The sequence below is a fragment of the Crocodylus siamensis genome, chromosome 5 (assembly GCF_052110815.1).
Source record: "Crocodylus siamensis isolate JL-2025a chromosome 5, ASM5211081v1, whole genome shotgun sequence".
NCBI classification, from domain to species: domain Eukaryota; kingdom Metazoa; phylum Chordata; order Crocodylia; family Crocodylidae; genus Crocodylus; species Crocodylus siamensis.
This window is the reverse complement of record NC_143399.1, coordinates 80,134,205-80,161,334: the sequence shown is the minus strand read 5'-3', so window position 1 is coordinate 80,161,334 and position 27,130 is coordinate 80,134,205. Positions and strand designations below refer to the sequence as shown.

The following is a 27,130-nucleotide window of genomic DNA, read 5'->3' as shown; positions in this document are numbered from 1 at the left end:
TTAAGCAGGAAAGTAACATTTTGATGCAAGTGGATTTGTTGACCCTAGTAGAGGACAAATTGAAGAAAATCAGTTACCATATATTAAATGGTGTTGCAGTGATGTGGGGAACATTTTTGCCTCACACTGCTGCCAACCAACCTCCAGTTTAAAATAATAAAATTAACAAATACATTTACATAGCTTTATTGCATTATATTCTCCCTGAAAAAGGATAATGGATCAGTAATATTTGGCACTGCAAAACAATATTTTGGATGTTTACTGAACATAAAAAAACAAGGGACTAAAAAATGACAAAGGCAAAGTAATCTCAAAATACAACATACAACTCCAATTTCATAGTTTTATATGATGCTATGAAAAAGGATAGTGGTGCACCGATAGAACTTTTGGGCACTGATACTGATAGTTGATATTTAAGGATGCATATTGGCCAATGCCAATCTGATTTCTGATATAGCTGCATGCAGCTGGTAAGTCTGTTGTGGTGGAAGGGGGAGCAGGGAGGGATGGAGTATGGGGAGGATGGCTGGGGGGCAATAGTAGGGGGAGTGAGGAGCACTGGCACTAGTAGGGGAATGAGGGACACTAGCAGGGCTGGGGGCTGTGGCTTGGGAGTCAGGGGCCTGGACCTGTGTTCTGTGAGCTAAGGGGGCAGGGGGGGCTCTGACTTTTTCATTAGTAAAAGACCCAAAATCACAGACCAAAATTTATAAGTACTTAAAATTTATTTTATTATAGAGACTGAAGCACTGGTAGGCTTCCAAATTGCTTTAAAATAGCAAATATATCAATAAAACAATGTGTTCAACTGATACCTGTGTATATATAGTGGTGTTTCATTTTAATTGTGGGTTTTGGGGTTTTAATTAGAGAATTTGCAATTTTTGTCAGAGAATTTGTGATTTTTTTTTTTTTTTAATCGGGGAAAACTGGGATCCCTGAGTATCAGGAAGTACTCCTGCTTTTTCAGTTTCACTCCAGAATGATTTTGGTTTTATTTCCACTGAAGTCACGGAAGGAAACCCTAGCATGTATAAAATCATGTATGGAAGAATTGAGAAGTGATAGTAAATATGCTTGATAAAAGCATAAGGAGTAAAATCCTGTCCCTCGCTTGCCTGAATGGGGCCAACATTTCATCCTGGAAATTCAGGAGTTCCTCTTTCAAGTGAAACTGAATGTAGTGCGTCTCCTCAGTGAACTATCAGTGTGCAAGTTGCTGTTGAGTATGTGCTTCCATTCCTGGTGGAGGCTGTGCTTTCTGCTCTCCCTAGACTTTGGGCACTTACACAACTTGTATTTTTCATGCCATCAGGCCCCTGAAAGTGCTTTACAGCTGTGATGTAACACATGTGCATGGCAGAGCAGTTTTTAAATGGCCGATCGCATGAAAAATTAACCCTTGTCAAATCAGGTATTAAATGAAGGTGCTCTAAAACAGAGCACTTTAGGGAACTTGTGTTAATTTTTCATCCTTTATGGGGCTGTCAGCAGGGGATGAAGGGGAGAGGGGAGAGAAGGAGGAAGCAGTAGGCAGTTGCTGGCTAGGCTTGCCTTGGCCAGAGCTGGAGGGGCAAGGTGGGGTGAAATAGAGACCTCTTGTCTTGCAGCAACACCCCCCCCCAGCTACCCTGGCTGAGGTTGCTTGGGGGTTTTTTTTAATTTGTATCCGAGGCCAAATTAGCCAAAACTAATTCCAAATCTAAGAGTCCAGAACCACAAGTGGCCCTACTACCGGCAAACATCCTTTACCCCCACCAGGGGCTTCAGATGTTTCCAAATCCTTTGACGGGCATCCTACTCGCAGGCCCAAGCCTGGAGGTTTCAGGTTCGGATGCCCCTGAGTTTTGCTTGCCCTCAGCCATACGGCCACAGGAGCAAGCAAGGGAGGAGACTCCCATTCCATAAACTGGACTTAACGTCACTACACCTCAGTGGGTACTGAGCCACGCCAGAAGAGCGGTTCTCCTGAGAAGTTGTTCAGGAAAACTGCCTTCTTGGACACAGATGCATGGGATTTTCCCTGCCAGGTTAAGAAGGACTATGCTTAATCTGAGCCTTCAAGAAGCCGAGAACTATGCATGATATTAGTCCAAGAGGTATTGGGGGCAGTCAGGCTGGGCCCATGAGGCGAGGGGGCTCTGTTCCACCCTGCCTCCCCTTTCCCACCCCCCACTCCAGCTCTGGCAAGGAAAAGCTGAACCAGTAGCTATTGCTGTGGCTATCAAAAGACCCAGGCAGAAGGTTGGGGAAAGGAGCCTCCCTTTGCCTCTCAGGCCTAGCCTGGCTTCCTCCACCATCCCAGCCAGGGTAGCTTGCAAGGTGTGGGGGCTCCATCCCATTCCACCTTGCCTCACCGCTCCAGCTCGGGCCAGGCCAAGCCCAGGTGGCAGCTGCCTGCTGCTACCTCCCCGCCAGTTGCAGGACTGTCAGTGCGGGGAGGAGGGGCGGGGAGGCTGAGGAGAGGTTTGGCAGCCTCCTCAGAAACTGCTGGAGCACCCCACGCCCCGGCTGGTCTGGTGCAGATTGGCTCACGCTCCCCAATAGTGAAGGTCTGTGATTCAGGGGCGGGTGCGGAGGGAGGCTCTAACTCATGGTGCTTTGCGTTAATCACCCGTCTCACTACAGGGAGTTTCAAACTTTTGACACTGAATTTGAAGGGAAATAGACAAGCCGTAAAAAACATTTAACAGTTTTAGAAAAGCTTCAATGTAGCTGGGTTCTGCCCATCTACTTTGTAACAGGGAATCCTCATCCCACAGGGAAATCCAGAACCACCATTTATTTTCATCTCGGGTTAAAAAAATCAAATTTTCATGGGATGAAAAGCTCTGAAGAACTTTCATTTGGGACTGCTGAAAATTACTTAGACATTGTTGACTGGGAGGAAAAAAAACGACACTTTTGGTCAAAATGAAACATTGGTATCTTATCTAAAAGTGTTCACTGATGGATGTAAACACACAGAATGTGGGGGGAAATTAGTTTGGGTGTGCCAGAGTATGCCAGGATGTCTGGTGCGCTGGGTGGTGCTGAGCAAAATTAGTCTCCTAAATTGGCTCTTCTGCAATTTGAGAGGCAAGGATCTTTGTGGGCGATTATCTTTTATTGGACCAACTACACAGTTGGGTTAAATTTAGACATGCTTTTGAATGCAATGCATTCTTCATCAGGTCCCTGTTTTGAGTTTCACCAGGGTGAACTATCTTTTTATTGGACTGTAAAAATGCTTTTGTAAATTGGTATAATCTTTAGTAAGGTTGGAGAATAGAGAAATATAGTAATGACTCCTCTATTCCAGATGTAGATAAATGTGGTTATAAGTAACACTTTCAAAATATATTTGCCAGTAACTCTGAAAAAGGCATACTGAAACAGCTCAGCAGTTAAGGCTGGAACCTAACTCTCACTTGTACACAATTGCCAAATGCCATATAGACTTCAGCCTGTCAGTAAACAAATTGGATTTTAGATGCTGTGCTTCATTGTACACAAAATGAAATGAGTTCAACTCCCTGAACTTCTTGCTTTGGTATACAACATAGAAATAATACAATAATCAAAGATACTTTTGCTGGTTTAGTATTTAGCATATTTTTTTCTTTTAAATGGTAAAAAAAATACATACAAAAATACAAAGAAAATACAACCTGCATTTATTCTTTAAGTTCTTGTCAAGTTCTTCCTTGCAGCTCTTCATTTGTGGTTAATGCAGTAATTCTCAACCAGGATGTTGGAAGATCTTTTTAAGGGCTCTGCAGGATGTCATGCAATATTAGACCTGCCAGGTGTGCAAACACTTGCACACGATTCACATGATAACCCCCAGAGACTTCAAATAGGAAGAATCTACAGCATCAAAACCTTTCTGCCCTGTTGTGGTCTTTGAGTATATTCCAACAGAAAAATTGCTCTAGTATTTTTCCATAGTCAAAAAAACAAGTGAAACCTAAGAGCTGGTATTTCCCAAGGCATGCCTTGTGTTGAATGACAAGGGTCTTGAAAAAACAAGGTTGAGAACCACTGGCTTAATGCTTGGGTCTTGTGTTTTTTGATTTTGCAGCAGTGGTCGGTCTGATGTTGTATGAAAACTGCTTTGTTTTTCCTGTATTCTCAGGTAGATGTATATGCTGCAGGTTGTTTACTGTAAAGGCAAAGTATTTGGTTTTTGAGAGATGGTATTAAATTGTTACAAAAAGGTTTCATTTCTCTTGCATCCAAGTAGATGATTGTAAGCATGCATAAGTAATCAACATTTTCATCTCTATATAAGGGCCCTTGAGAGAATTGTGCAAAGTTTCATCAACCTTCTAGTGCAGAGGTTGGCTGAAATAAGGCAGCTAGGTCTGAAGGCAGGTTGCCATTTGCAATCTAACTGCTGCTGCTCCAAACCACCTGCTGTTGCTTCAGTCCTCTCTGCTCTGTGCTGAATTCTCTCTCGCACCCCCTACCATAGCTAGTGCTGCGTGACACCAATTCCTGTTGCTGACTGCCCCCAGCCGTGAAGCTGGTGATGAGAAAAGGAGCAGCTGCAGTGAAGGGGGCACGGGAGGGTTGGGGTGGCAGCAGGCAGTGCTGCAGAGAAATGGTTAAGAGCAGGGCAGTGAAGGGGGGATGAGCCAGGGCAAGCTATGCTGCAGGAGGTTGAGGGGACCCTTCTAGATCAGCTTTGGTGTCCCTGTAACCACCTCCTATTTATGCTTCTGCACCACTCTTCCCTGCCATGGGTTGGATGCAGTTGCTGGTGTGTTGAATCTGGTCCCCTGGCAAGGGCAGATCTGGGGGTGAGGTGGCGGGGTACAGAGGTGCAGCTTCCTCCCCTCCCCTCCCCTTCTTTGATTCTTGCTTCAGTCAAACTTTAAAACCAGCAACCTGGGAGGGGGAGCAGCGTTTCTATTCAGGCAGTGCTGAGACTCAATTGACTTCATGGCGCATTGTCAACCCCCTGATTCAGGCTAATCTCCTAAAATGTTAATGACCTTCTCCTTTTTAATGGGCTTGATGTTCCACTAAATAATTTATCCTTTATTCTGCAATTTTGCTTTCTTTTGCCATTCTAGGTAATGTGCCTCTCTTATTTCACAGCCCTTCAGACTGTTTTTACTTCTAGCTAAAACCCTTAACTCAGGTGTGATAATATAGGGCATCTATACACATGCTCTGGGGTGGAGGGGGCACACTTTAATTAGGGTGGTGCTGAGAACCACTCTAATTAAAACACCTGCAGGATCACATATATTCAATGTCTGATGCTTCAAAATGGCGGTGGGGGCACTTTAACTAAAGCTCGTTTGCCAAACTTTAGTTAAAGCACCCTCGCTGCCATTTTGAAACAGGGATGCTAAATATATGCGATGCAGAGGCTGCTGGAGTAAGCTAATTGGCATGCTTCAGCAGACTCGCAGCAGACTGGATCCATAGAGTTTGCTCTGCTATGTGCTGTCGTGTGTACATTAGGGCTGTGCAAAATTTCAGCAGCCGTTTCGTTTTGGAGGTGTTTCAGGCCATTTTCGCGCCTGAAATGTCAAATCCAAATTGAAATGGAAGGCTCAGAAACATATTTTCATAGTAGGTATCTCCAAAACAAAATGAGGCATCCAAAAAGTTCTGGAAAATTGTGGAGTTTTGGAGCCGGGCTTGCAGGGAACAACCTACGCTGCTGCCCTGCTGCATGACTCCACTCTGCAGGGCGCAGATATCTGCACCAGGGCTGCATGAGGCGGGCAGTAGCGACAAAGAGCCCTGCCTGCGTGGATCTCTGCTCCCTGCTGAGCCAGGCTGTGGGGCAGGGCAAGGCAGTGCTGGTCCAGTCCAGTCCAGTCTGGTCCCTGCCACATGACCTGACTCCACAGGGAGCAAAGATCTGGAGCTGCATGGGGTGAGCAGTGGCGGGGAGGAGACCCTGGTGCAGATCTCTGCTACCTCCTCGGCAGTGAGGAGACCCTGGCAGGGATGAATCCTGCTCTGCCGTGCAACCTGGCCCTGCAGGGAGCAGAGATCCAGGGCTGCATGGGCCGGGCAGCAGTGGTAAAGAGACCCTGGCGCCGATCTCTGCTCCCTCCTTGGCGGCGAGGAGACGGCGGCAGGGATGAGCATTGTCCTGCTGTGCGACCTGGCTCCGCAGGGGCAGAGATCCACACCGTGGTCTCGTCTCTGCCACTGCCTGCCCTGTGCAGCCCCAGATCTCTGCTCCCTTTGGAGCCAGGTCACGTGGCAGGGACAAGCACTGCCCTGCTGCATAACCTGGCTCCACAGGGAGCAGAGATCCGCGCTGGAGGTCTCCTCACCTGCATGGAGGGCAGTGGCCCTCCCCCGGATGAGCCACCCATGGCCCCAAGCCCCACCCGGCTGGATGGGGCGGTGTAAAGCTTCCCTTCTCTTGCAGCCCATTTGAAACAGATTTGGCTGAAATAAAACAGGACGGTGATCCGAAACACAGAAACAAATCACTGTCCTCCGAAATGACTGCATCCGAAACTGAATTGAAACACAGCCATTTCACACAGCCCTAGTACAGATGTCCATGGAAACCTAGAAAGGAAGGGCTAGAAGTGACCTTGAGAGGTCATCTAGTCCAACCCCCTGCCTGAGGCAGGATCATTCCTATCCAAACCATCCTATACAAATCCATCATCTGAACTCATTGTAAAACTACCATCAACCCTAACACAACACAAGACATTACACCCTAACCTGCCACAAGTAAAGCAGGGGAACCATTCAAGTTTAGAAATGGCTGACAGTGAAGTATTGAACAGTCAAGAGCGCTAAGCTTGTATTATGGATCTGAATAAGAGATGCATTTAACTATAATGACTACAGGACTAACGACGCAATATCTTTTTACCTTTTTGCGTCTCTTATTTGTGGTTTTTTTTAAACTATATATAATGTAGCAAATTGGAGCACATTCCAATAGATATTTTTGTATAGCACTACATCCCTCGCATATTAGTAAATTATTTAGTTTCTCGCTAACTGGAAAAAACTATCCGTTATGTCATATGTGATAATGTACCACACACACTGTTTGCACCCTTCTTCCCCGTGCTTTTCAAAATCTGCCCACGTTATTGGCCATAGGTTGCTGATCCCTGCTCTCGGGGAAGCAAAACTTTCTTCCTGACTGCTCAAGCATCAACAACCTGCATCCGAGGTGCTGTTTCATGCTGGTCAGACAGCCGTGTTCACTTCAGTGGTTCAGGTGGGTGACATATTCAGAAGAATTTCTGGGTCTGCTTGCCTTCACTCTGCTAGTTTTGAGGCTACCACTGAAAAATGACTTCTGCCTGCCCCCTTCTGCTCCACATGGTCCAAACCCAGAACAGAGTTGCTGAGAGTGCTCCCAGGGGCAAGCACCTCTGCTCTGAGGATCTGTCTCAAGTGGCAGCTGAGGCCACCCCTGCGTATACTGGGTGTGGAGCATGTAGAGTGGGAAAGAGCTTGGTTTTGTTAGCAGCATCACAAGGCTTACTAGTAGCCTTATCTTCAGAGACTCTAGGCCAGGGGTTCCTGAAGTTTTTATGCCATAACCCAACAAACTGCGGCCTGGAAGTGGCCACAGCCCAGCAAACCGTGGCCCAGCAGTCACAGTTAACAGAATTTCCAGCCGGCAGACAGGTAAGGATACCCCCACCCCTGGGCAGTGGGGTGGGTGGGCCAAACCCTGCGCTGCTGCGGGCCCTGCAGGAGCCACAGCTTCTCCGACCAGCTCTGGGGGGGCTGCGGCTTGCCAGTCTACAGCCACTTCCGGTCCAGCAGCTAACCGTGCTGCAGACCTGCACTGGGCTGTGGCCCAGGGATAGAAACCCCCTGCTCTAGGCAATTACTGAAAAGATGGATTTGAGGGATTACTGAAGAGGGGTTCGATACCTCCTAAAGTCTTGTAGAATTATCAGTGGTCACCTAAACTTCTGGGAGGTTGAATGCAAATTGCTCTGGAGCAGCAAGACATTCTGTTTTGTATTCCCTTCCCACCACCTATTTTTGTCTTTAAAAAAAAAAAAAAAAAAAAAAAAAAGCAGCTAGGTGGCAGGCTGTGAGACAGGGTTAGTGTCACAGTTTTAGGAATAGGTTAACCATGGATTTGTATGGAATGGTTTCAATAGGGATGATCCTGCCTTGGGCTGGGGCTTGGATTAGGTGACCACTAGAGATCCCTTCCAGCCCTACTCTATGCTTGTGAGAGGTGCAAAAATATGCTCACAGACAGTGGTGATGCATAGGGGGTGCACAGGGTTGCACGTGCAGCCCCTGGGAGCAGTGGTGCACCCTGACGGCCAACATTACCTGCTTAGGTGATGGGCGGGGGGGCAGGCAGAAGCACTGGTGTTCCCGCTGAGAGTGCTGGCCAGGGAGTGGGAGTGCCAGGCGAAGTGCCCCTGGGCCTTCTGGGCACGCTGCTGGCACTTCTGGGTTGGCATGACTGGCTACAGGGGGACCTCCCCACCCCCCAGTCAGCGCAACTGGCTGCGGAGGCCCCCCGCAGTTGCTAACTGCCCGCCTGGAGTGCAAGTCCCCCCCTGACTCAGGAGGCACCAGTCACCCATGCTCACTGAAGATGTAGAAAGACCTTGTGCCTGACTCAGAGAAACTTGTTTAAATTTTAAATGACAAAAATAAGCAATAATGGGAGAAGCCAAGCTAAACATCATGCAGCTTTGTGTATCTGGATCTGCAAAGGAACTTTCTGTCCTATATACACGCTATTTGACTATTTTCTTCACAAACCTGACCCTGACCTAAAGAATAACATCATTTTAGTTCAGTAGCTATTTTGTTCTATCATGAACTAATCAAAACTACCTGTGTCTTTGCAGCCCTTTGTTAGCTTTGTGGGGGGCTTAGCACTGTTCTGAAAAAAAAGCAAACTTCTCCTGAGGTTTGTGTGGGAGTCCCAGATATTTGCTAAGCACATCCACTCAGATTTGAACTCCCTACGAAAAGAACCCTAGGTTGCATCCACACATAGTGTGGATGTTTGGTTCCTCGGGGTCAACTAGTTGCAGCACACCTTGCACTGCCACTAGTTGTGCCCAGGGAACGCCCATACCACACACCCCCTGGCATGTGACATATTACCCCAGATAGGGTAGGGGGAAGCTGGGGCTAGTAGCCCCAACAGCCTTACCTGGGATCCTGGGGGCCTCCTGGGGCTGCTGCAGCAGTGATTCTGCTGCACGGAGCCTGGCTGGCAGCTGCAGTACAGGTCCACTTTTGAGCGGTGTACACTGCCCATACATGTGCCGCTCCCCTTTTTTTAATCTTTGTGGGGTTTTTTGACTCCTGGATATCCAGAGGTAAAAAAACCCAACAAACCCAAAAACACTCCATGCTGCTCCCTTGCAGGGCGGAGAACATCTGAATGTGCAGTATGTGGTGCCGCAGATGTGACTGCAGTGCCACATACCGCACGGCCACGCTTGTCTGGACATCACCATAGTGTACAGATAGAGTTCCAAATTCTCCTGCCCCTTCTCATTTCTTTTTTATATCTGAAGTATATCTGAACTTGGAATGTGGTCTTTGTACATTTGTATTGTCCGGTTGCAGGGAAGCTGTGCAGAAAGTTCCTCTGATTTATGTAACTGACACGCCACTTATTTTAAACAAATACTTTCAAGTTACAATTGTTTTTCCAAACTACTCCATAGTGACAGGAGCAAACCCTACTCCATTCTCTTCTCACAGGAAGAAGGTTTTTTCAAGAAATCCAGCAACCTCTATTTTTCCTTCTTCTCCCTGTCCCCGTTTCTTGTGCATCAGTTGCTGTATTCACTTCTGTGTGCAGCCCCTGGGTGGGCTTACTGTTACACTACTCCTGGGAAGATGCCCAAATTTTTACCTTTGGTGTGAACCCCAAAAAATCACTCATCCAGTACACATTAAGTTAAATGAGTTCAATATCAGTCTCTGGACAGATTTTTTTTACAAGACAGGTGAATGTTAAAGTTAGTATTGGGAGTCATTCTTCACCTTCCCAGATGTACCCTTTCATGAGAGAAGACTCAAATGTGAGAGTCACTCTGACCTACTCCAGAGACCTACGTCAGAAATACTGCATCTGGCATTAGCCACTGACAGGTCTGAACTTTTCCAATAAACTTAATGTTGTCATGCACAAAGGGAGTCATAAGAAAAACATAATTTTCTTTAAGACACAGGTAAAGTTCTCTAAGCTCCTATTAAGTGAATGAAAGTGGGTACTGTTTTAAAGCATCTGAGCAAAATTCTTATCACTGTCCTATTCATCACCAAGTTATGAAAGGTAAAGGCCACCTGGAAAAGAAAACCCTTATACTTCAAAAATAGGGAGAGGGAGGAGAAAGCGGGGGGGAAGGGAGAAAAGTAAAGAAACTTATGGTGTGAAAACCAAAGCTGTAAAAGAAACTCTTTCAGTATTAAAATCTTTATTAGTTCCAGGACTGTATGCAGAAGTGGCAGTTAAACATGTTTGATAGCTACCTGGACTTACTCGCAAAAGGAGGAGATGTGGTATCTTAAATAGTGTAAGGAAAAGCCTGTTTGTTTCTGCTGAGGTAGAAGCTCACTTACAATTACAGTGCAAATTCAGAAGTAGCTCTGCTGTCAGATATATTCCTGATTTGAGAGTTCTGTCAACTAGCAATTTTTACTGGAATCTAATACACGCATTTTTATTTCTGTTTTCTTTAATAATTTTCTTGACCCCTAATAGTTTTGCAAGGCAATGGCTTTGTTTTCTAGGGTTTTAGAAGCATGCATAATTTTAGCAGGTCCAATGACCACAGGGGTTTTGAGCTCCTTCCTCCTGCTTGGCTCTTGTTTATATGATCCTCACTAATATTTGTCTAAATCATACCAAGATAATGGCATTAAACACTTAGACGTATGGCTGCTGGCATGTGTTCACTTAATGATGTGATGGGATGTGTTCCCTAATCCCAACAACTGGGCCCCTTGCCTTGCCATGTGTGCATGGCAGGGGACACAATTTTGAGAGGGGATCAGATCTCCAACATGCCATTGCTATTTGCTGGTGCATGGGGAGCCCAGGATCATGCTCTCAGGCTCCTTCTCCAGCAGCAAGTAGAAGGCCGAATGGCTGGTGAACCACCGTGGTCCCACGCCTGGGACCACCCAAATGCTGACTGTCAATCCCAGCCCCAAGCCTGCACCAGGGTTTCCTTGCCCTTCAGCCCCTGACCAAGCAGCATCCTCACCTACTCCTAGAGGTGTCTTAACATATCTGACCATGCTTTCTAACCTCTTTGAAGTCTGCCAGCTGGGAACTTGGTACACAGAAGACATCCCCTCAAGCTGTGCTCTACGATCCCCCAATCCAAGATTCTCGTATTGGATGAGGAAGAAATAAAAGCAGCCAAAGAGGAAAGTCTTCACTTGGAGCTGTAACTGGTGGGAGCAGATTGTCCTAAGGACCTGGAACAACAAGCTTTGGTGGCAGACCTTCAGGAGGAGTAGGACTGTATTTTTCCTCCAGCCCCTCACCCATGGGCAGATCCAGGATTTTTAAAAAGAGAGGTGCAGACAGTGTAGTGTAGGGGTTCCCAAACTATTGTACGCATACCTCTGTGGGTACACAAGACATCACAAGGGTATGTGGGACAAATTGTGTAATGGCAGATTTAATTTTCATTACAATAATAATTGGCATCTAAGAAGTTAAAATATAAAAAGCATGTTGGTAGGGGTACCTGGGCAGCTGGTAAATCTGGAAGGGAGTACGCAATAAGAAAAAGTTTGGTAACCTCTGGTGTAGTGCATCACTACATATTGGACACACATTTTTTTCCATGTAAAAAACCCCCTTGAAACTTTGCCAATATGATAGGGGTCTAGGGCTATTTTATTCAGTTTAAGATCAAAGCAAAAACAAATATAACTTTATTGAAGCATGCATTAATTTGCTATATTATACATTTTGTATTAAAAACTGTACAAATGAGGTAAAATATTTTAAAGTGTTGTTTCTTTAGTCCTGTAGTTATTAGAATTAAATGTACTTCTTTCTTAGATTCTTAAAATAAAATCAAGTCGTCTTGAGCATCTTGAGACTGCATCCAATATGCTTCACTGAAAGTTGTTTCCACACCCAAGTGGAACTGCAGCCATCCAGTGACAGTGGTGACATGCAGCAGGATTGTGAGTAGGCTCTGGCCCAAGACCCAGCCCATAAACAACCTCAGGAGGGACAGGAGTAGTCTAAGGAGTTCCTTTGGAGTTTGCTTTGGACTGTCTGGCATCAGATATTGAGACAAGACAGCTTGGATGGCTCACCTAAGTTCATGTTTCTAGCTAGAGTTCAAACAGTTTGCTGGGCAGTGAAGTAGAAGTGACCTTAACAGGGGGGACTGGGAGACAGCAAAACTTCCAGAAAAAAGAATAGCTTGATCAGTGGACCATTGCTACCATTAAAAAGGAGGAGTTGTTAACAGCTGTGGAATAAAGAGTTTAGAAGAAATCAGGTAGATTATAATGAGCTGCGGTGTCGGTGGACTTTCTCGCTGCTGCCTAAATAAGAAGGTTGCTGCTACTGCCAGGTATGGTTTAAAATGTTCAGTGGATTAGGAATGAAAGACAGGGTGCACCTATACCACTGCACCTGCCCTGGATCTGCCCCTGTCCCCATCTCAGCCACTTACTGGTTGGAAGGACAGTTCCAAAACTGCAGCGATCTCCTTCAAGCAGCTCACCTTGCTCTCACTTGTAATCTCCAGCCTTGCCTTGAGCCTGGCACAAAGCAAGACTCTGGCTGCTTGCAACTGTTTTGCAGTGGGGTTGATGATACCACCTCAGTGTGAGCATGCAATCACCCACCAGCATGTTCAGTGTCCAGCTATCTAGACATTTCCTCCAGGCATCTGGGCCCTAGGTGTGAAGAGAAGGCTAACAGGGTGGTCAAGTGGAATGATGGCATACTGTCCCTCCCCAAGGTCGGTGCCATCCACGATGTCTTGTCTCAACAGCTGGTGCACCTCCTGCTAGGTAGTCCAAAGCAGGAAGAGGGACTCCTCAAGCTCCTCCTGTCTCTGCTGGGAGGGTTGTCTATAGGCTGGATTTTGAGCTAGAGCCTCCTTGTAACCCTGCTCCATGTCATCACTGTCGCTGGATGGCTCTGGTTCCACCCCAGAGTCAGCAATTATGTGTGGCTCAGAGGAGTCTACCCTAGCATAGACCCTCTTATTAAGGGCACTTGAGACTGGGTTAGTGTCATGAGTTCTCATATACTGCATCTTTAGCACCTTGCTAGTCCATGAACTGCCATCTCTGTTTCAATCTCCTTGCAAACAGCCTGGTTCTGATAGCTTTTCCTGAGGGGCTGCTAGGTGCCCTCTTCATGGCAGATAGAGAGGAGATCCAGGACTCCCTGCCCTCCTTCAGATGATGGGGCATTTTGTGGCTTTAGACTAGGGGTGGGCAATTACTTTGGCTGAAGGGCCACTTAATGAGTTTTGGTGAGCTGTCAAGGGCCGCAAGGGTACACCCCTTGTCCAACTGCTAAGCTCTCCCCCTTGACAGGTGCCCCACCCCCTGGTTGCCATCTTCAGATTGGAAGTTCTGTCCCTAACTCAGGACCTTTGCCACTGGAAATCTCTCTCCTTGCCCCCTGGAGGTACTCCTTTGGGGTGGGGGGTTGCCATCTTGGAACTGGAAGTCTTCCACTGTCACATGGTCCATGTCATAAAAAGGTCCATCCATCTGACACCAAAACTTGCCCTACTCACAGTATACCCTGCTCCCATCATATGGTCCCAGACATCAGAATGCCCACCCCTGAACTGAGAAACACTGTCCCTCCCCAGGGCCCACCTTCACAAGGCATGGCCTGCCCCTGGGGCCCCAGAAGTTCTGCCACAAGCCACAGGTATGACCTATCAGATAGTGAGGGTTGTGATCCCTCTAACAATATGAACCAACACCCTCAAACAATCAGTGGGGGTTTTGGGGGGCACTGGACCTCCCTGAGAACAGCACCAAACCAATCAAGTCAAGAGCCATGCACATAAAATCTTTCAGAAGTCATTTTTACAAAGTACAGATAAAAAAATCATATACTAACAATAAAAAATCTACTATAACATTTTCATTTTATTGAAAAAATATTTTTGTCTTGATTTATGTGCATTTGAATAGTGTATATATAAGAAATTGCATACTAGCTCAAAATAAAGTCTTGCTCTTGTATATTGTGTGGAGAGGAGATGGGGATGTCTGTGCCTGTGTGTAGGGGGGTGTCTGGGACAGAAGTTCCATAAATCAGCTGGACTCAAATCAGTTAAGTCCAATGCTACATTCAACCAGTATTATCTTAAAGTAGTTTTGGCCATTCTGAAACTGGCGTATGTGCACTGAACTTATGTTCTGTTACAGGTTTAAACAAGTTTCTGATCACTTACACTGGTTTATGTGTAACTTCTGTCCCTTGCCAAGAGATTCTGTACTGCTATTTCTCTGCTAGAGTTAGCAGAATTGAAGAAAACAGTAGAGCAAATCTTATCTCTACTTTTTCTCTGTTTTACTCTGTTATAATTTTGGGGGTGTAAGTTTTCTTTGAACAAAGTGTCATTTTCCTTTCCCTTTCCTTGAGTCTTGAAGCTTTTGGGCAGCAGTTATGGGCTAATGGCTTCTTTCTACTATAACGAAACCTAAACTGGAAATTTGAAACAATTGCTTTGTAATGGAAAACAAATGATAAATTGGTAAGTGACCGGAAGGTCCTAGCTCCTTCTGGAAGTGACATGGGCTCGTGGAGGCAGGAGAGGGGCACAATGAAACTGCCATTTCCTCTCCATCCCTTACTCTACCCAGCAGCTCGTAAATGCAGAAATGAAAAGGTTCTTTGGGCTTTGTAAAGAAGCCTGACATTCCCATACACAGTTGTACTGTGAAATATGAATTTCTAACAGCAGCATCACAGACTCATAGAAAATAAGTAAAAAACAACTGTAGAGACTCCCTTTGCCTGAAGAAGGTACCTGAAGGTACCTGAAAGCTTGCAAAGAAGAATTCTTTCAAGTATTTTAGTTGGTCTAATAAAAGATATCAGATTTACCCAAAGAACCTTGTCTGCCTAATAGAAAATAATGAAGTTTTCAGTAGAAGGGGGTTACATTTCAGGTCCTTCCATGCTGCTGTCAGAAACAGGCTGATTTGTTGTGCATAGGGCAGTGGGTGTAAGCCCACCAAAACAACTGCTGTCACAGACCGGATATTGGGCTAGATGGACCATTGTTCTGGCCCAGTATGGCACCTCTTATGTTCTTACGTAATCAGCCAGCCAGAATGTGTGTGGACAATAAGGTTCAGTTTTCAAATGTGTGTACACATGTGCAAGGAATCAAAACTCATGGAAGAGGTGATATCTTTTATTATACCAACAAGATATTTGCAAACAAATGTTATTTATTTGCATGCTTTTGGGTACTGTGCAGTATGAATTTTCATTTCCATATAGGAGATCTTTTACAATGTCTGTTCTCTCGTATGCCTGGTGAAGGGTGCGTATGCCTGAAAGCTTGCAAATAAATCAAATAATTTCTTTGCAACTATCTTGTTGGTCTAATAAAAGATATTGCCTCTTCCACAAGTTTTGATTATTTTTGCCTCTAGACCAATATGGCTACAACCTGGATACCTGTGTATAGGCACATAATTTATGCCTAATTTATGTGTACAGATTCCCCAGACGTGTGCAGAAATCTGTTGTTTATCCTTCCAAATGCCATTAGGCATGCCTACTGCTAAACTGCACACCATTTTGTGCACAGCTATTTCAAATATCTGGCCTTCACTGTATGCTCCCCTCATGTAAGTTTTTCCTGCTCGTCTGATCAGTAAAATGTTTTTTACACCAAAAAAAATTAATATCAAAGGTAAACTATGACTTAAGAGAGACCTAAAGGAATAAGGGAAGGCATGACTCCTAGCAGTTTAGCAGCAATTAAAAATAGGTAAGATTTTAAGCAAGTTTTCTTGATTTTTATACATATATAAATTGAAGAAACCTCTCTATAGAAAGAGTAGTTCACAGCAATTAAATACATATATACATAATATTTAGGCCTTTCCATATATATAATCAATAGGTTCACAAAGAACTTTACCTTACCTGAGATCAGATGTATATCAGCAAGTTTTTGCTTTGAAGACAGTCTTCCTGGATGGCATATTTTTCCTTCTTGAGAGCACCCTTTAATAAACACATACAGGCAGAATTTCATACATTCATAAAGACACCGGCCATTTCATTTGCATACAGTGCTGTCTATTCTTATAGGGCTTACTGGTAAAGAGGCATATGACACATTTGCACTGTAGAAGCCTGTTAATAAACAGAACTTCAAGTAACATTTGAGTAAATGTAGTTTCTACATAAAAAAGAACTCATATTTAAGCACATCTTTAAATTTTTCAATACCACTTGGTTAGGCTAACTTACACAGTGAACCACATCCAGCTTGGTAATTATTTATCTGCTTGTTTCTTAAAGTACACACACCCAACACACCCTGCCCTCATTCCTTCCCATAGATGTTCCCATGTTAACAAGCAAAGCATTCTTTCTCTATCATTTCTTCAAATTACTCATCTGTAGAGGCATGGCTCACAGTACCTGTCTACAGCGTTGAAGTAGCACAAGAAAATAACCAAAGCTGTTTCAACAAAGTTCACTTGTCTCAAAACAGCTGAATGATGCTAAACCTGTAACAAGTTCACTTTTAAACCATGGAAGTACGTTTTTAAAGCATAAAAATACTAAACTTCCCTATACCCAAACAACCTAATGTGGGATTTAGCTGCATATAGAAATGTATCTCTAGCTCCAGTGGCGTAACCTTCTTCATAACTTAGTAGATATTAGCTCTGTAGCAGATTCCAAAATTTAGGAATACCCAGAATTATGAAAAGCACCAACAAATGACCACTTAACGTCTCAAACTCTGAAGTGCCACAAAAATAGAATTACCATATATTTGTTTGAGGATGGACTGCTTGCTAGTTTTTATGGTTGAGCTGCTTTTGTTTATAGATTTTTGTTTTTTACATGAAGGAACTAATTTCAGAGGGCTATGGTTCAGCTGTTTCTTCCAAGCGACCTGGATGAAAAAGGCAGCTGTCTCTTGTCTCCATTTGTCTTCATCTTCTTTGCACTGTCGCTTAGTACTTAGTAGCTGGAACAAGTCCCGTCTTAGTTGGTAACTGGAAAGAAGCAAAGAGAAGAGCACTTGTCTTAAGTGACCTTCTTTAACTTCAGTATTTTATATGCATCAGTTCACATTGTAGATTACATGAATAACTGGGAAAACAAAATTCCCACTAATGTGATAATTCAGTGGGTTGAGAAATGTTTGCTTAGCAGACAAAATAAGGCCTGAGTGTAATTCCAGTTGCACACAATTCCTAAAGTATAAATTTCACACAATTACTCAAATACAAGCATTATGCAAGTTATCTATCTTGAACAATGATTTTCACCCTGGGTGCCTTGAGATCTTTTCAAAGATTCTGCCATACAATATTAGTGCTGTTGGGTATGCAAACTTGATTTACAAGATAAACCCAGGGATTGCAAATAGGGATCCAGAGTGTTAAAAACATTGTTTTTTACATTCTTTGCAAAAAACCCCGAACTACTCTAGTTAGTATTTTTCTATTGTCAGAAAATGAGTGAAAACTAAAGAGCTGGCATTTTCCAAGGGAAGGCCCTAAGCCTATCAAGGCGCGACCTAAGAATAAATAAGTCGAGAACTACTGGTCTAGAATACAGTTTGCCCTACTGAAGATTTTTTTTAGGGAGTTAAGAACAACAAAAAACATATGCACAAGGCCATTATCAATAATGCTATCTGATGTTCTTGGCATTTACAATTCAATGTAATGGCATAAACTTTTCTATGGCATCCTCTTGCATATTTGCAGTAAATGACATGACACAGAAGACACTAGATGAGAACACATTAATTGAGTCTATGCCCTCCGTGCCTACAGCATTTCTTTCTTCACACAGAAACCGAAGATTTATAGCCTGATTTTTTATTGCCATGCAACTTGTGCCATCATTTATCACTGTGGACATGGGATGTAAAATGTCACTGAATCAGACCTGTGATGTTTCACAGCCAGAGTGCTTCATGCTCTTGAAGATTTCCTCTCCTTTTCCTGCTTTCTCCCATTCCTGTTCTTCCAAAATGCTTTTCTCCATATCATCTTCCTCTTAATTTGGTCTCTCCTAGCCGATCCCTGGGCCCTATCACTGCTGGCCTGATCTGGCATGGATCAAGTTCTGAGTGTGAGCTGACAACTGTGGACCGTCAGAGTCCTTCCCCTTCATTTGACTAATGATACTTGCAAAGAAAACCCTACCTTTATCCTTTTTTCCAATGTTAGTAGCTTGTATAGTATTTTATTCCAAAGAATCCAACTGATTAGACCAATAATTAACTCCTAAACTGTTATGAATCTGCCCAAGGGAATGGCGAGTGATATTCAATAAGTTATTTACTGTAACAGTATATAATATTGTGCGTTGCAAGTCACAGGTTTTTGACAGCTTTCCTTAAGCCAATCAGTTAAATCAGTTGTTTCCACATCACATAAATCATCAGTGTAACTACCATTTTTTCGGATCCCTGTTAGAGGTACCAACAGAGAGATCAAGGAGAGAGTAGATGAGCATGCACACACAAAAGATTTTTTTCTACCTTTGACAGTAACAGCATATTTGTGCTGCTGCCGCCTGCGCTATACTGGCTCTTAAAACAGGGTCTCAGGTAAAATAAGACAAAAATGCAGGAAAGAAGCAACATCATTACAGAAATTTGCTGTGCTCCACCAAGACCAGAAATGAATTTGTAGTCTTTGGAGTCCCTGCTTGTCCTACGCCATATGTCACCTGTCCTCTGCAGCCCCCTCCACATACCTGTGCCTGCCTCCCTGCTGCCTGCCCCCACTATGTCTGCCCTCCTTTCTGTCTCCTGTGTCCCCCCCTTCCCCCTTTCATAGTTTAATAGTTGGTAGGGTCGGAAGGGACTTCAGCAGGTCATCAAGACTGACCCCCTAGCATGGGCAGGAAAGAGTAGTGGGGGGTCAAACGACCCCGGCTAGGTGATTATCCAGCCTCCTTTTGAAGACCTCCCCCCAGGGTAGGAGCGAGCACCACGTCCCTTGGAAGTTGGTTCCAGATCCTAGCCGCCCTGACTGTGAAGTAGCACCTCCTCATATCTAGCCTGAATCTACCCTCCATCAACTTATGGCTGTTATTCCTTGTTACCCCCGGTAGTGCTCAGGGGAACAGGGACTCTCCTATTGCCTGCTGGTCCCCCTTGGCCAGTTTATAGATGGTCACCAGATCCCCTCTCAGCCTTCTCTTGTGGAGGCTGAACAGGTTCAGGTCCCATAGCCTCTCCTCATACGGCCTGCCTTGCTGCCCCTCAGTCATGTGAGTGGCCCTCATCTGGACCCTCTCGATGCTGGCCATATCCCTCCTGAAGTGCAGCACCCAGAACTGGACGCAGTACTCCAACTGGGGCCTGATCAATGTTGCATAGAGGGGGAGGATCACCTCCTTGGACCTGCTTGTGATGCATCTGTGGATGCATGACAAGGTGCGGTTAGCCTTCCTGACCGTGTCCCCACACTGTCAGCCCATGTTCATCTTTGAATCAATAATGACTCCAAGAGCCTTTTCTGCCTCTGTGCTGACAAGAAGAGAGTCTCTAGCTTGTAGGTATGCTGCTGGTTCTTCCTCCCCAGGTGCAATACCCTGCAATTGTCAGTATTGAATCCCATCCTATTCTCATCCACCCACCCCTGTAACCTGTCCAGATCTAGTTGCAGCCTGTCCCACTCCTCTAGCGTGCCCACTTCTCCCCACATCTTAGTGTCATCTGTGAATTAGAACAAGGTGCTTTTCACCCCCTTGTCCAAGTCGCTAATGAAGATGTTGAACAGTGCGGGCCCAAGGACTGAGCCCTGGGGAACCCCACTGCCCACATCCCTCCAGGGCGCAAATGACTTATCCATCACCACTCTCGGGGTGTGGCCCTCCAGCCCATTTGCAACCCATCTGACTGTGTGGCATCAACACCACAGTTGCCTAATTTTTAAATGAGAATGGGGGGAGACCTTGTGGTCACTACATGGGTGACTGTGCCTCCTGAGTGTGGGGCGGGGCACCCACAGAAGCTGTCGGTGTTGGCAGCGAGGATGGAGCTGGTGAGCACCTGCAGAAGCCACCCACAGCAGGGTATTCTTTTGGTTTTGAGTTGAGCTGATGCCTAGGACAGGTGATCCTCAATCCAGTGGACTGGGATGTGGCTTAGGGGTGGAGGAAGCCACAGAAAAGAGGTGAAGAAGTGGGACCCTGAAACGTCAGTGCATGTGAAAAGCAGGGGAAAGACTGTGAGCTCAACTGGGGAAAAGATGGTTAAGGCAGAGGAGAAGAGACTGCCTTTAAACTGACTGAGGCAGAGAGGGGATGGCCTGGCCCAGGGCTGACAGCCTTGAAGCAGGGTATGTCCTGCTGCAGTGGAAGCCTGTGGCCCTGGATAGTGGGTCCAGAGTTAATCAGGTGCAGCTAGAATAAACTTGGGTGGGCCTGTGGTAACCCTGATCATCAGACAAGGACTCTATGCCCAAGAATCCTTTCCCCTTCGTGAGGCCAAACACCTGTCAATTTATCCTATCCAGGCATGGCAGGAGAGGTCAGTGAAGGGTCAGGCCAGGGGAAAAGGGTTGACTGATGGAGGGAAAATTCAGGAGGCTACGCATGCTGTGCCTCATCCCAGGAAGGCATACAATCAGCCATTGTCAGCTCTTCCTCTGCCTGGACTTGTGTGGGCTCTGTCCAGGAACAGTCATTGACCACTGAAGCTTCCACCCAGGTTCTAGTCTGACTTTGCAGGGACTGTGGCCTGCTGTATATAAACTGTATATCATCCCTTTTTACCCCCTATATTTTACCAGAATTGCCTACACTTTGGGCTGGTTGCAGTACATGCTCATGCCTGTGTTGGGTGAACTCGAGAAATGTTTATCACTACTATGCTTCATTTTGCCACTTGGCAATTCAAAGCAACTCAAATATTTTCTCCTTAGATGCTCTCATCACCCAGGTGGCAAACACTTATATGGGTTGCATGTGCCTACCAAGAACAGCCATGCAGAGAGGGTTTGTGATGTCAGAGGTGCTTCCTGGCATCCATCTACTGAGTGGACCTGTTGGCTGAGGTCTGTTGCCTGTCAGAAGCCAGCATCTGAGATGTCATAGAAAGGCCTTCTGAATACTATCCTGACTAGTATGTTAGTGATCCATACGGGCACTAAAGATACTGCCAGTGGCAACCTTGAGCAGCTCAAGAGTGACTACGTGGCTCTGGGTGCATGGGTGCGTGGGACATACATAACATTTTTGGATTGCTGTGCTCAGTGAGTAGTCATCAATGGTTCAATGGCTAGTAGGAAGGAGGAATCAAGTGGGGTTTCCCAGGGGTCAGCTTGGGTTCAGTACTGTTCAACAGCTTTAATAATGATTTGGATAATGGGACTGAGTGTGCACCTAGCAAACCTGCTGATCACACTAAGTTGGGTGAAGCTGCAGACACTAGAGGGCAGGGTGAGGATTGAAAAAGACTTGGATAGACTGGTCTGCAGTCAATCAGATGCAAGTTAGCATGGGTGGATGTAGCATTTTGAAAAGGATGGTGCAGATGGTGTGGTGCATTATCACATATAATACAACACACATTTTTCTCCAATTACAAGGAAACTAGAACTTTTATTTAAAAGCTAGGGGCCTAGCACTGTATTAAATTCAATTTAAGATAGAAGCAAAAAAAAATTACTTTATTGGAATTGGTATTAATTTGCAATATCATACATTCTAATATAATAAAGGGCATAATCTGTCTGTCTCTCTATGATGCTTTTGCTCAAGTATGCGTGTGCCACCAAGATAGGCTTACCATACGCCTGGGTTTCCCTGGACACGTCCCTGCTCTTTCTAAGCCCACTGATCACCATCTGGGTGGGTTGTCCAGGATTTCCCTTTGGTCTGGGGGTGGGAGCAGGGGGAGGGTGATTGAAGGCAGCGGAGAGTACACACGGACCTACCTGCAGCTGCGGCGGTGCGCAGACCTATGTGGTGGTTCCTGCTGGCTCTGATCGCCCCCCCCGGAGCACAGCAAAATTCCAGATATTGGTCAGGGTAGGGGGAGCAGGGGCTGCAGCTGCAACAGGGCATGGGGGGAGGGGAGGGTTGCCAGTTCTCCAGGAGTGAGGGGCACTGAGGTGGGGGTGGGGGGCACTGGCAGTGCCAGGGGAGTGTGGGTCAGGAGTGAGGGGCACCAGCAGGGACAGGGGGTGGGGGGATTCGGGTCGGGGTGAGGGGTATCAGGGTGGGGGCAGGAGATCACAGGTTGCAAGTGTAGGCAGATCCAGGGACTGTGGGTCAGGAGCGAGGGGCACCAGGATAGATGCCCCCTCAAACTTCTGCTGAAATCAATGGTAGCAAAATTAAGACCATGAGGCTATAGCATGATTCTTCAGATTTAATACCCTGAATGCTTCTATCATCCTTTCTGATAGCCTTTTTTGATTCCAACCTTCATTCACTGAAAAGAAAAGCATGACTTGAACAAAGGTCAGCTGTTTACAGTTTTGCTTTCCTGAAAAGGGACTAAGAGCATGAAACCTGTGCAGCCCTGATAATACCTTCACAACCTCAGCCACTGAAGCCATCTGTGGAATGACTGACTTAAAAAGCAGAGCCACAGGCTCTTTGACCTCCCTTGCCCAGTTCATCACTGCCTGCTATAATGGGAAGTACGTGTCCTCCATGATATCTGAATAATCTATATATCCTGACCCGCAGCTCCCTGCTGGGGGGGCCCCAGCTGTGTCCATCCTGCCTGGACTGGAGAGTGGTGGCTCCAATTCATGCAGGTGGTGGCGGAGCATCTCCGGTCCCAGCATGGGCTAGAGAGAAGAGGAGGGGAGGCTTGTGGCACCTCCACCCTGGGATAGGGCTACAATGCCCCATGGGCAGCCTGGCCATGGCTGCTTCCCCCTCCTTCCCCTCCTCCCCGGGCAGTGGATTCTGGCTGCTCAGCCCCTCCAAGCACAGGCACCAGCACCTACGCTGCCACCCAGCCACAGATTTCCCCACTTCCCCCCACCTGCCACCCATCGCTTTCCCCTGAGCCTGCGCTTTTCCAAGCTGAAGAGTCCCCTGGCTCTCAGCTTCTCTTCATAAGGCCTTTTCTCTTGCCCTCTGATCATTCACATTGCTCTCCTCTGGACTCTCTCAAGCTTTTCCACATACTCTTGAATTGTGGAGCCCAGAATTGTATCCAGCTCCAACTGCGGATCACAGTACTCCAGCTGCAGCCTCACCAAGGCTGAGTACAGCGGGAGGATGACATCCTGTGATTTACTTGAGAAGCATCTATGGATGCGAGTCAGAGTTTTGTTTGCTTTACCAGCTGCAACATCACATTGGTGGCTCATGTTCATCTTGTGGTCAAGCATGACCCCCAAGTCTCATTCAACTGTGGTGCTAATGAGCATAGCACTGCTGAACCTATAAGCGTGCTGAGGGTTTTTTTGTTCCTGAAGTGGAGTACCTTGCATTTTTCTGTATTGAATGACATCAGGTTTATATCCACCCACTTCCTAAACCTGTATCACCAGCCTATCCTTGGATGTGGAAGCTCTACCTTGAAGTTCAGCATCATCAGGGAACTTGGCCAGTCCACTTCTGACACCAGTGTTCACATCATTAATAAAGATGTTAAAGAGAACAGAGCCAAGGACAGAGCTTTCGGGGACACCAGTCACAGAGTGCCATGATGATTCACTTCTGTTGCCTATCACTTTTTGGGTCCAACCTCAGAGCCAATTCCCCAGCCATTGGACTGTGATGTAGCTGAGGCTGCAGTAGGAGGAACTTTATGACTAGGAGAGTAGTCAAGCATCGGAAGAGGTTACCTGGAGAAGTTATGGAATCGCTGGCTTTTTAAATTTTCAAGAGCAGATTGGAAAGATGCTTACTGGAATAGTTTAGCTGGGAATGATGCTGCCTTGAGCAAGGGGCTAGATCAGATGACCTCATGAGGTCCCTTCCTATGATTCTATAAATATGGTAAACTGGCTCCGCAAAACTTGCCGTGTGAGACAGGTGCATGTAACCTTTTAGTTTGATGATTACAGGAGTTGTAAAACTCAGGCACATACTGTTACATTTTTCCATTAAACTATATGCATAACTATATGCAATGTGTTTGCCCAGGGCCCCAGTACACATTCGTCCACCTCTGGATGTGGTGCTGGACATGGACCAGCGAGGGTGGCCACAGGCCCAGATGCAGAACAGCAGTGGGGTGGGGGGGAGGTTTGGTGTGCAGCTGGACATGGAGCAGCAAAGGGGGGCCCAGGTGAGGAGTGGGGGTGGGGGGTGTGCGCAGCTGCACGCAAAGCGGTGGCAGCACCAGACACTGGATGGTGGCGGCGACTGTCACTTGCAAGCTTCCTCCCCACCCTCTCCCCCCCGCCTAGTTCCTATGTGGCATGGGTGGCATGGGGTGGTGGTGCTCCGTCCCTGCTTGCCCCTCCCCATCATTCTTAATGGGCAAGTGGTTAGTTATGTATGAAAATACAACAAACTGGGGAAAATACTCAAAAGATGTTTCTTTGCTCCTGTATTAAATATACATCTCTGTTTCAGATTCATAAGAGGAAAACTAGCCTTTTTGATCATCTCAACAATGCATCCAATGCTTTACTGAAGGTAATCTCCACACCTGAGTTAATACTCACCTAAGTTAATGTTTTTAGCTAAAATTAAAAACAGTCTTCAGGGCTATGAAAGAGAAGTTACATTACCAGGAACAGCTAACATACAGCAGAACTGCAGAAGAAAGAATAACTTGATTAGTGAAACATCAAGGCCAGGTAAAAAGGCGAGAGAGTTATTAACACCTGTGAAGAGTTTAGAAGGAACCTGGGAGATTATAATAAACCATAAAATCAACTGACTCCCTCACTGATGTCTGAATGGACATGCTGCTGCTGCTGCCACTGCCAAGCAGCTGGTTTTAAACTTTGGGTGAAGCAGGAATTAAAGGGGAGTGTACCTACACTACTGCACCCCATCCCCTGCTGGATCCTCCCCTGTCCATAAGTGACAACCCTGTCCAAAGGTATGCATACCTGTCACACAAAGTGGACATGGATATCAAGTGGGCTAGATCCAATAAGGGGTAAGTCCACTATCCAATAAATAAGTTTTGCAGAGATAGGAAGCACATTTCTTTTTCTCCATCTATTAAGTTCTTTAAGTACCAGTATTTCTCATCTCAGTGTACTTTACATAGCACTGACTATATAGGAATAACTTCACCTTACATCAACACATTATGAAGTGTGCCAGCATTTTAAGACACTGATTTAGATTACAAAGAGTTGTATAATGTAGTTGAATCAAAACTGCAAAGGGAATTTAGATAGAAGACACCATCATTACCCAAACTGGAATTTGTCTCAGGAAGCAGGTTTTAGACCTTGATTCTTTTAAAATTTCAATAGCATCCTTACCCATTCCTTACCTAAAAATTCTACCATCATCAATAAAAAAATTACCAGCATCTTAAAACCTCAAGACCTTACTGAGATACCCTTAAAACCTTACTGGAATAACAATTCCTACAGACTAAACAGAAAGAGTGTTCTCTCTTTGACTAACAGCATACTTTCAGTTGTGTCCTCAGTATCTCTGTTACAGGGAACCCTTGCCCTGTTATTGGGGGAGGGTTATGAAGCCAGCAGAACTGATGAGGGCCCTTTAAGGGAAGTGTTTTTGTGGCCTGGGCAAAGTAAAAGGCAGCCAGCTGGCAGGGCTGGAACTAATGAGCAACCCCTGTGCTCAGGTCCAGGCTGGCTAGAAGGGGTAGGGTTCAGGGGCCTTACTGTCAGGATGGAGGAGCATTGGAGCCATGATCACAGAGAGGGCAGGTTGGTTCCTGCTAGAGGGGAAGAAGGTCCAAATGGACACTGAGTAGCAGACTGAGTTTTCTTTTCCCTTTTTGTTAGAGGGTGGACACCTCCAGGGATGAAGCCTGCTTAATGAGCATATCAGAGAGCAACTCTCTCACAAAAGGAATCTAAATAACCAAGGGGAAAAAAACTCCCACCCTCTACATCCCCTGTGTAAAATAAAATTTCTTTTCTACCTGGGATAACTTTTACAATCTCTGAATTCTCCTCAGCCTGAAGAAAGGTGTTTAGACGTAAAAGCTTGCAAATAAAGTATTTATTTTTTGCTATTTAGTTGGTCTAATAGCAGATATTGCCTCTGACACAACAGTTTTGTTTGTTTGCATGTTGTTATGCCTGAAAGTGAGGGTGGCGTCACACCCTGAGAGAAAAAGGATTTTCCCCTTTTAGGCTGGGAAACCCAGAGGACCAGAGCCCTATTGTGGAATATAATTCCCAGCTGTGGTACTGCTAATGGAGAGCTGAAGTAAGACTGAGTGGGGCCAGAGTTGAAGGGAGCAGCTAAAGCAAATCAGGCCCCAGCCAAGAGGGTCAGGGCCTGGACAAGTGTGAAAAGGAGTAGCCAAGTGGCCCAAAGGAAATCCCCCTTCCCATAAAGGCTCCAGGTGCTTCCTGCTCAATTGATTCCATCAAGGCGTGGCAGGAGAGATAGAGGGTGGCAGATTGAAAGAGCTAGGGCAGCGGTGGGCAATTATTTTGGGCGGAGGGCTGCTTGCTGAGTTTTGGCAAGGTGGTGCCCTGGTCACCATCTTGTGACTGGAAGTCCTGCCCCCTAACCCCTGACCTTTGCCATTAGAAGTCTCTCTCCTTGCCCCCAGAAGTACTCCTTTCAGCAAGGGGTTTTGCCATCTCAGAACCAGAGAAATACCAAATTATATTCTAAATAGCGAACATGTACTACAACATTCATTAATTTTTATTTCAAAAAATATTTTGTCATGATTTACATAGAGGTGATTGCACAATAGCTGAAATGAAGTCTTACTTTTGTATATTGAGGGGGGAGCATGGGGTGGATATAGGTTTGTGGGGGGTTGTGGGTGTGTAGGTATGTGGGGCATGGGGGAGGGTGTGG

At 45.7% G+C, this 27,130-nt stretch overlaps 1 protein-coding gene across 5 annotated transcripts in view; it reads right to left on the bottom strand.

Moving 5' to 3' along the window:
• Window positions 1–112: 112 nt before the first annotated feature.
• Window positions 113–27,130, bottom strand: part of INVS (inversin) — a 226,767-nt gene continuing 199,749 nt past the window's right edge. For all 5 annotated transcript variants that reach the window (XM_090049450.1, XM_090049448.1, XM_090049445.1 and 2 more), the window contains 3 exons: window positions 16,973–17,205; window positions 16,115–16,195; window positions 113–4,150 (listed from right to left, as the gene is read on the bottom strand). In XM_090049450.1, the coding sequence (XP_089905576.1) occupies window positions 4,035–4,150; window positions 16,115–16,195; window positions 16,973–17,205 (430 nt within the window). In that variant the 3' untranslated portion in view covers window positions 113–4,034. The remainder of the gene's footprint in view (window positions 4,151–16,114; window positions 16,196–16,972; window positions 17,206–27,130) is intronic.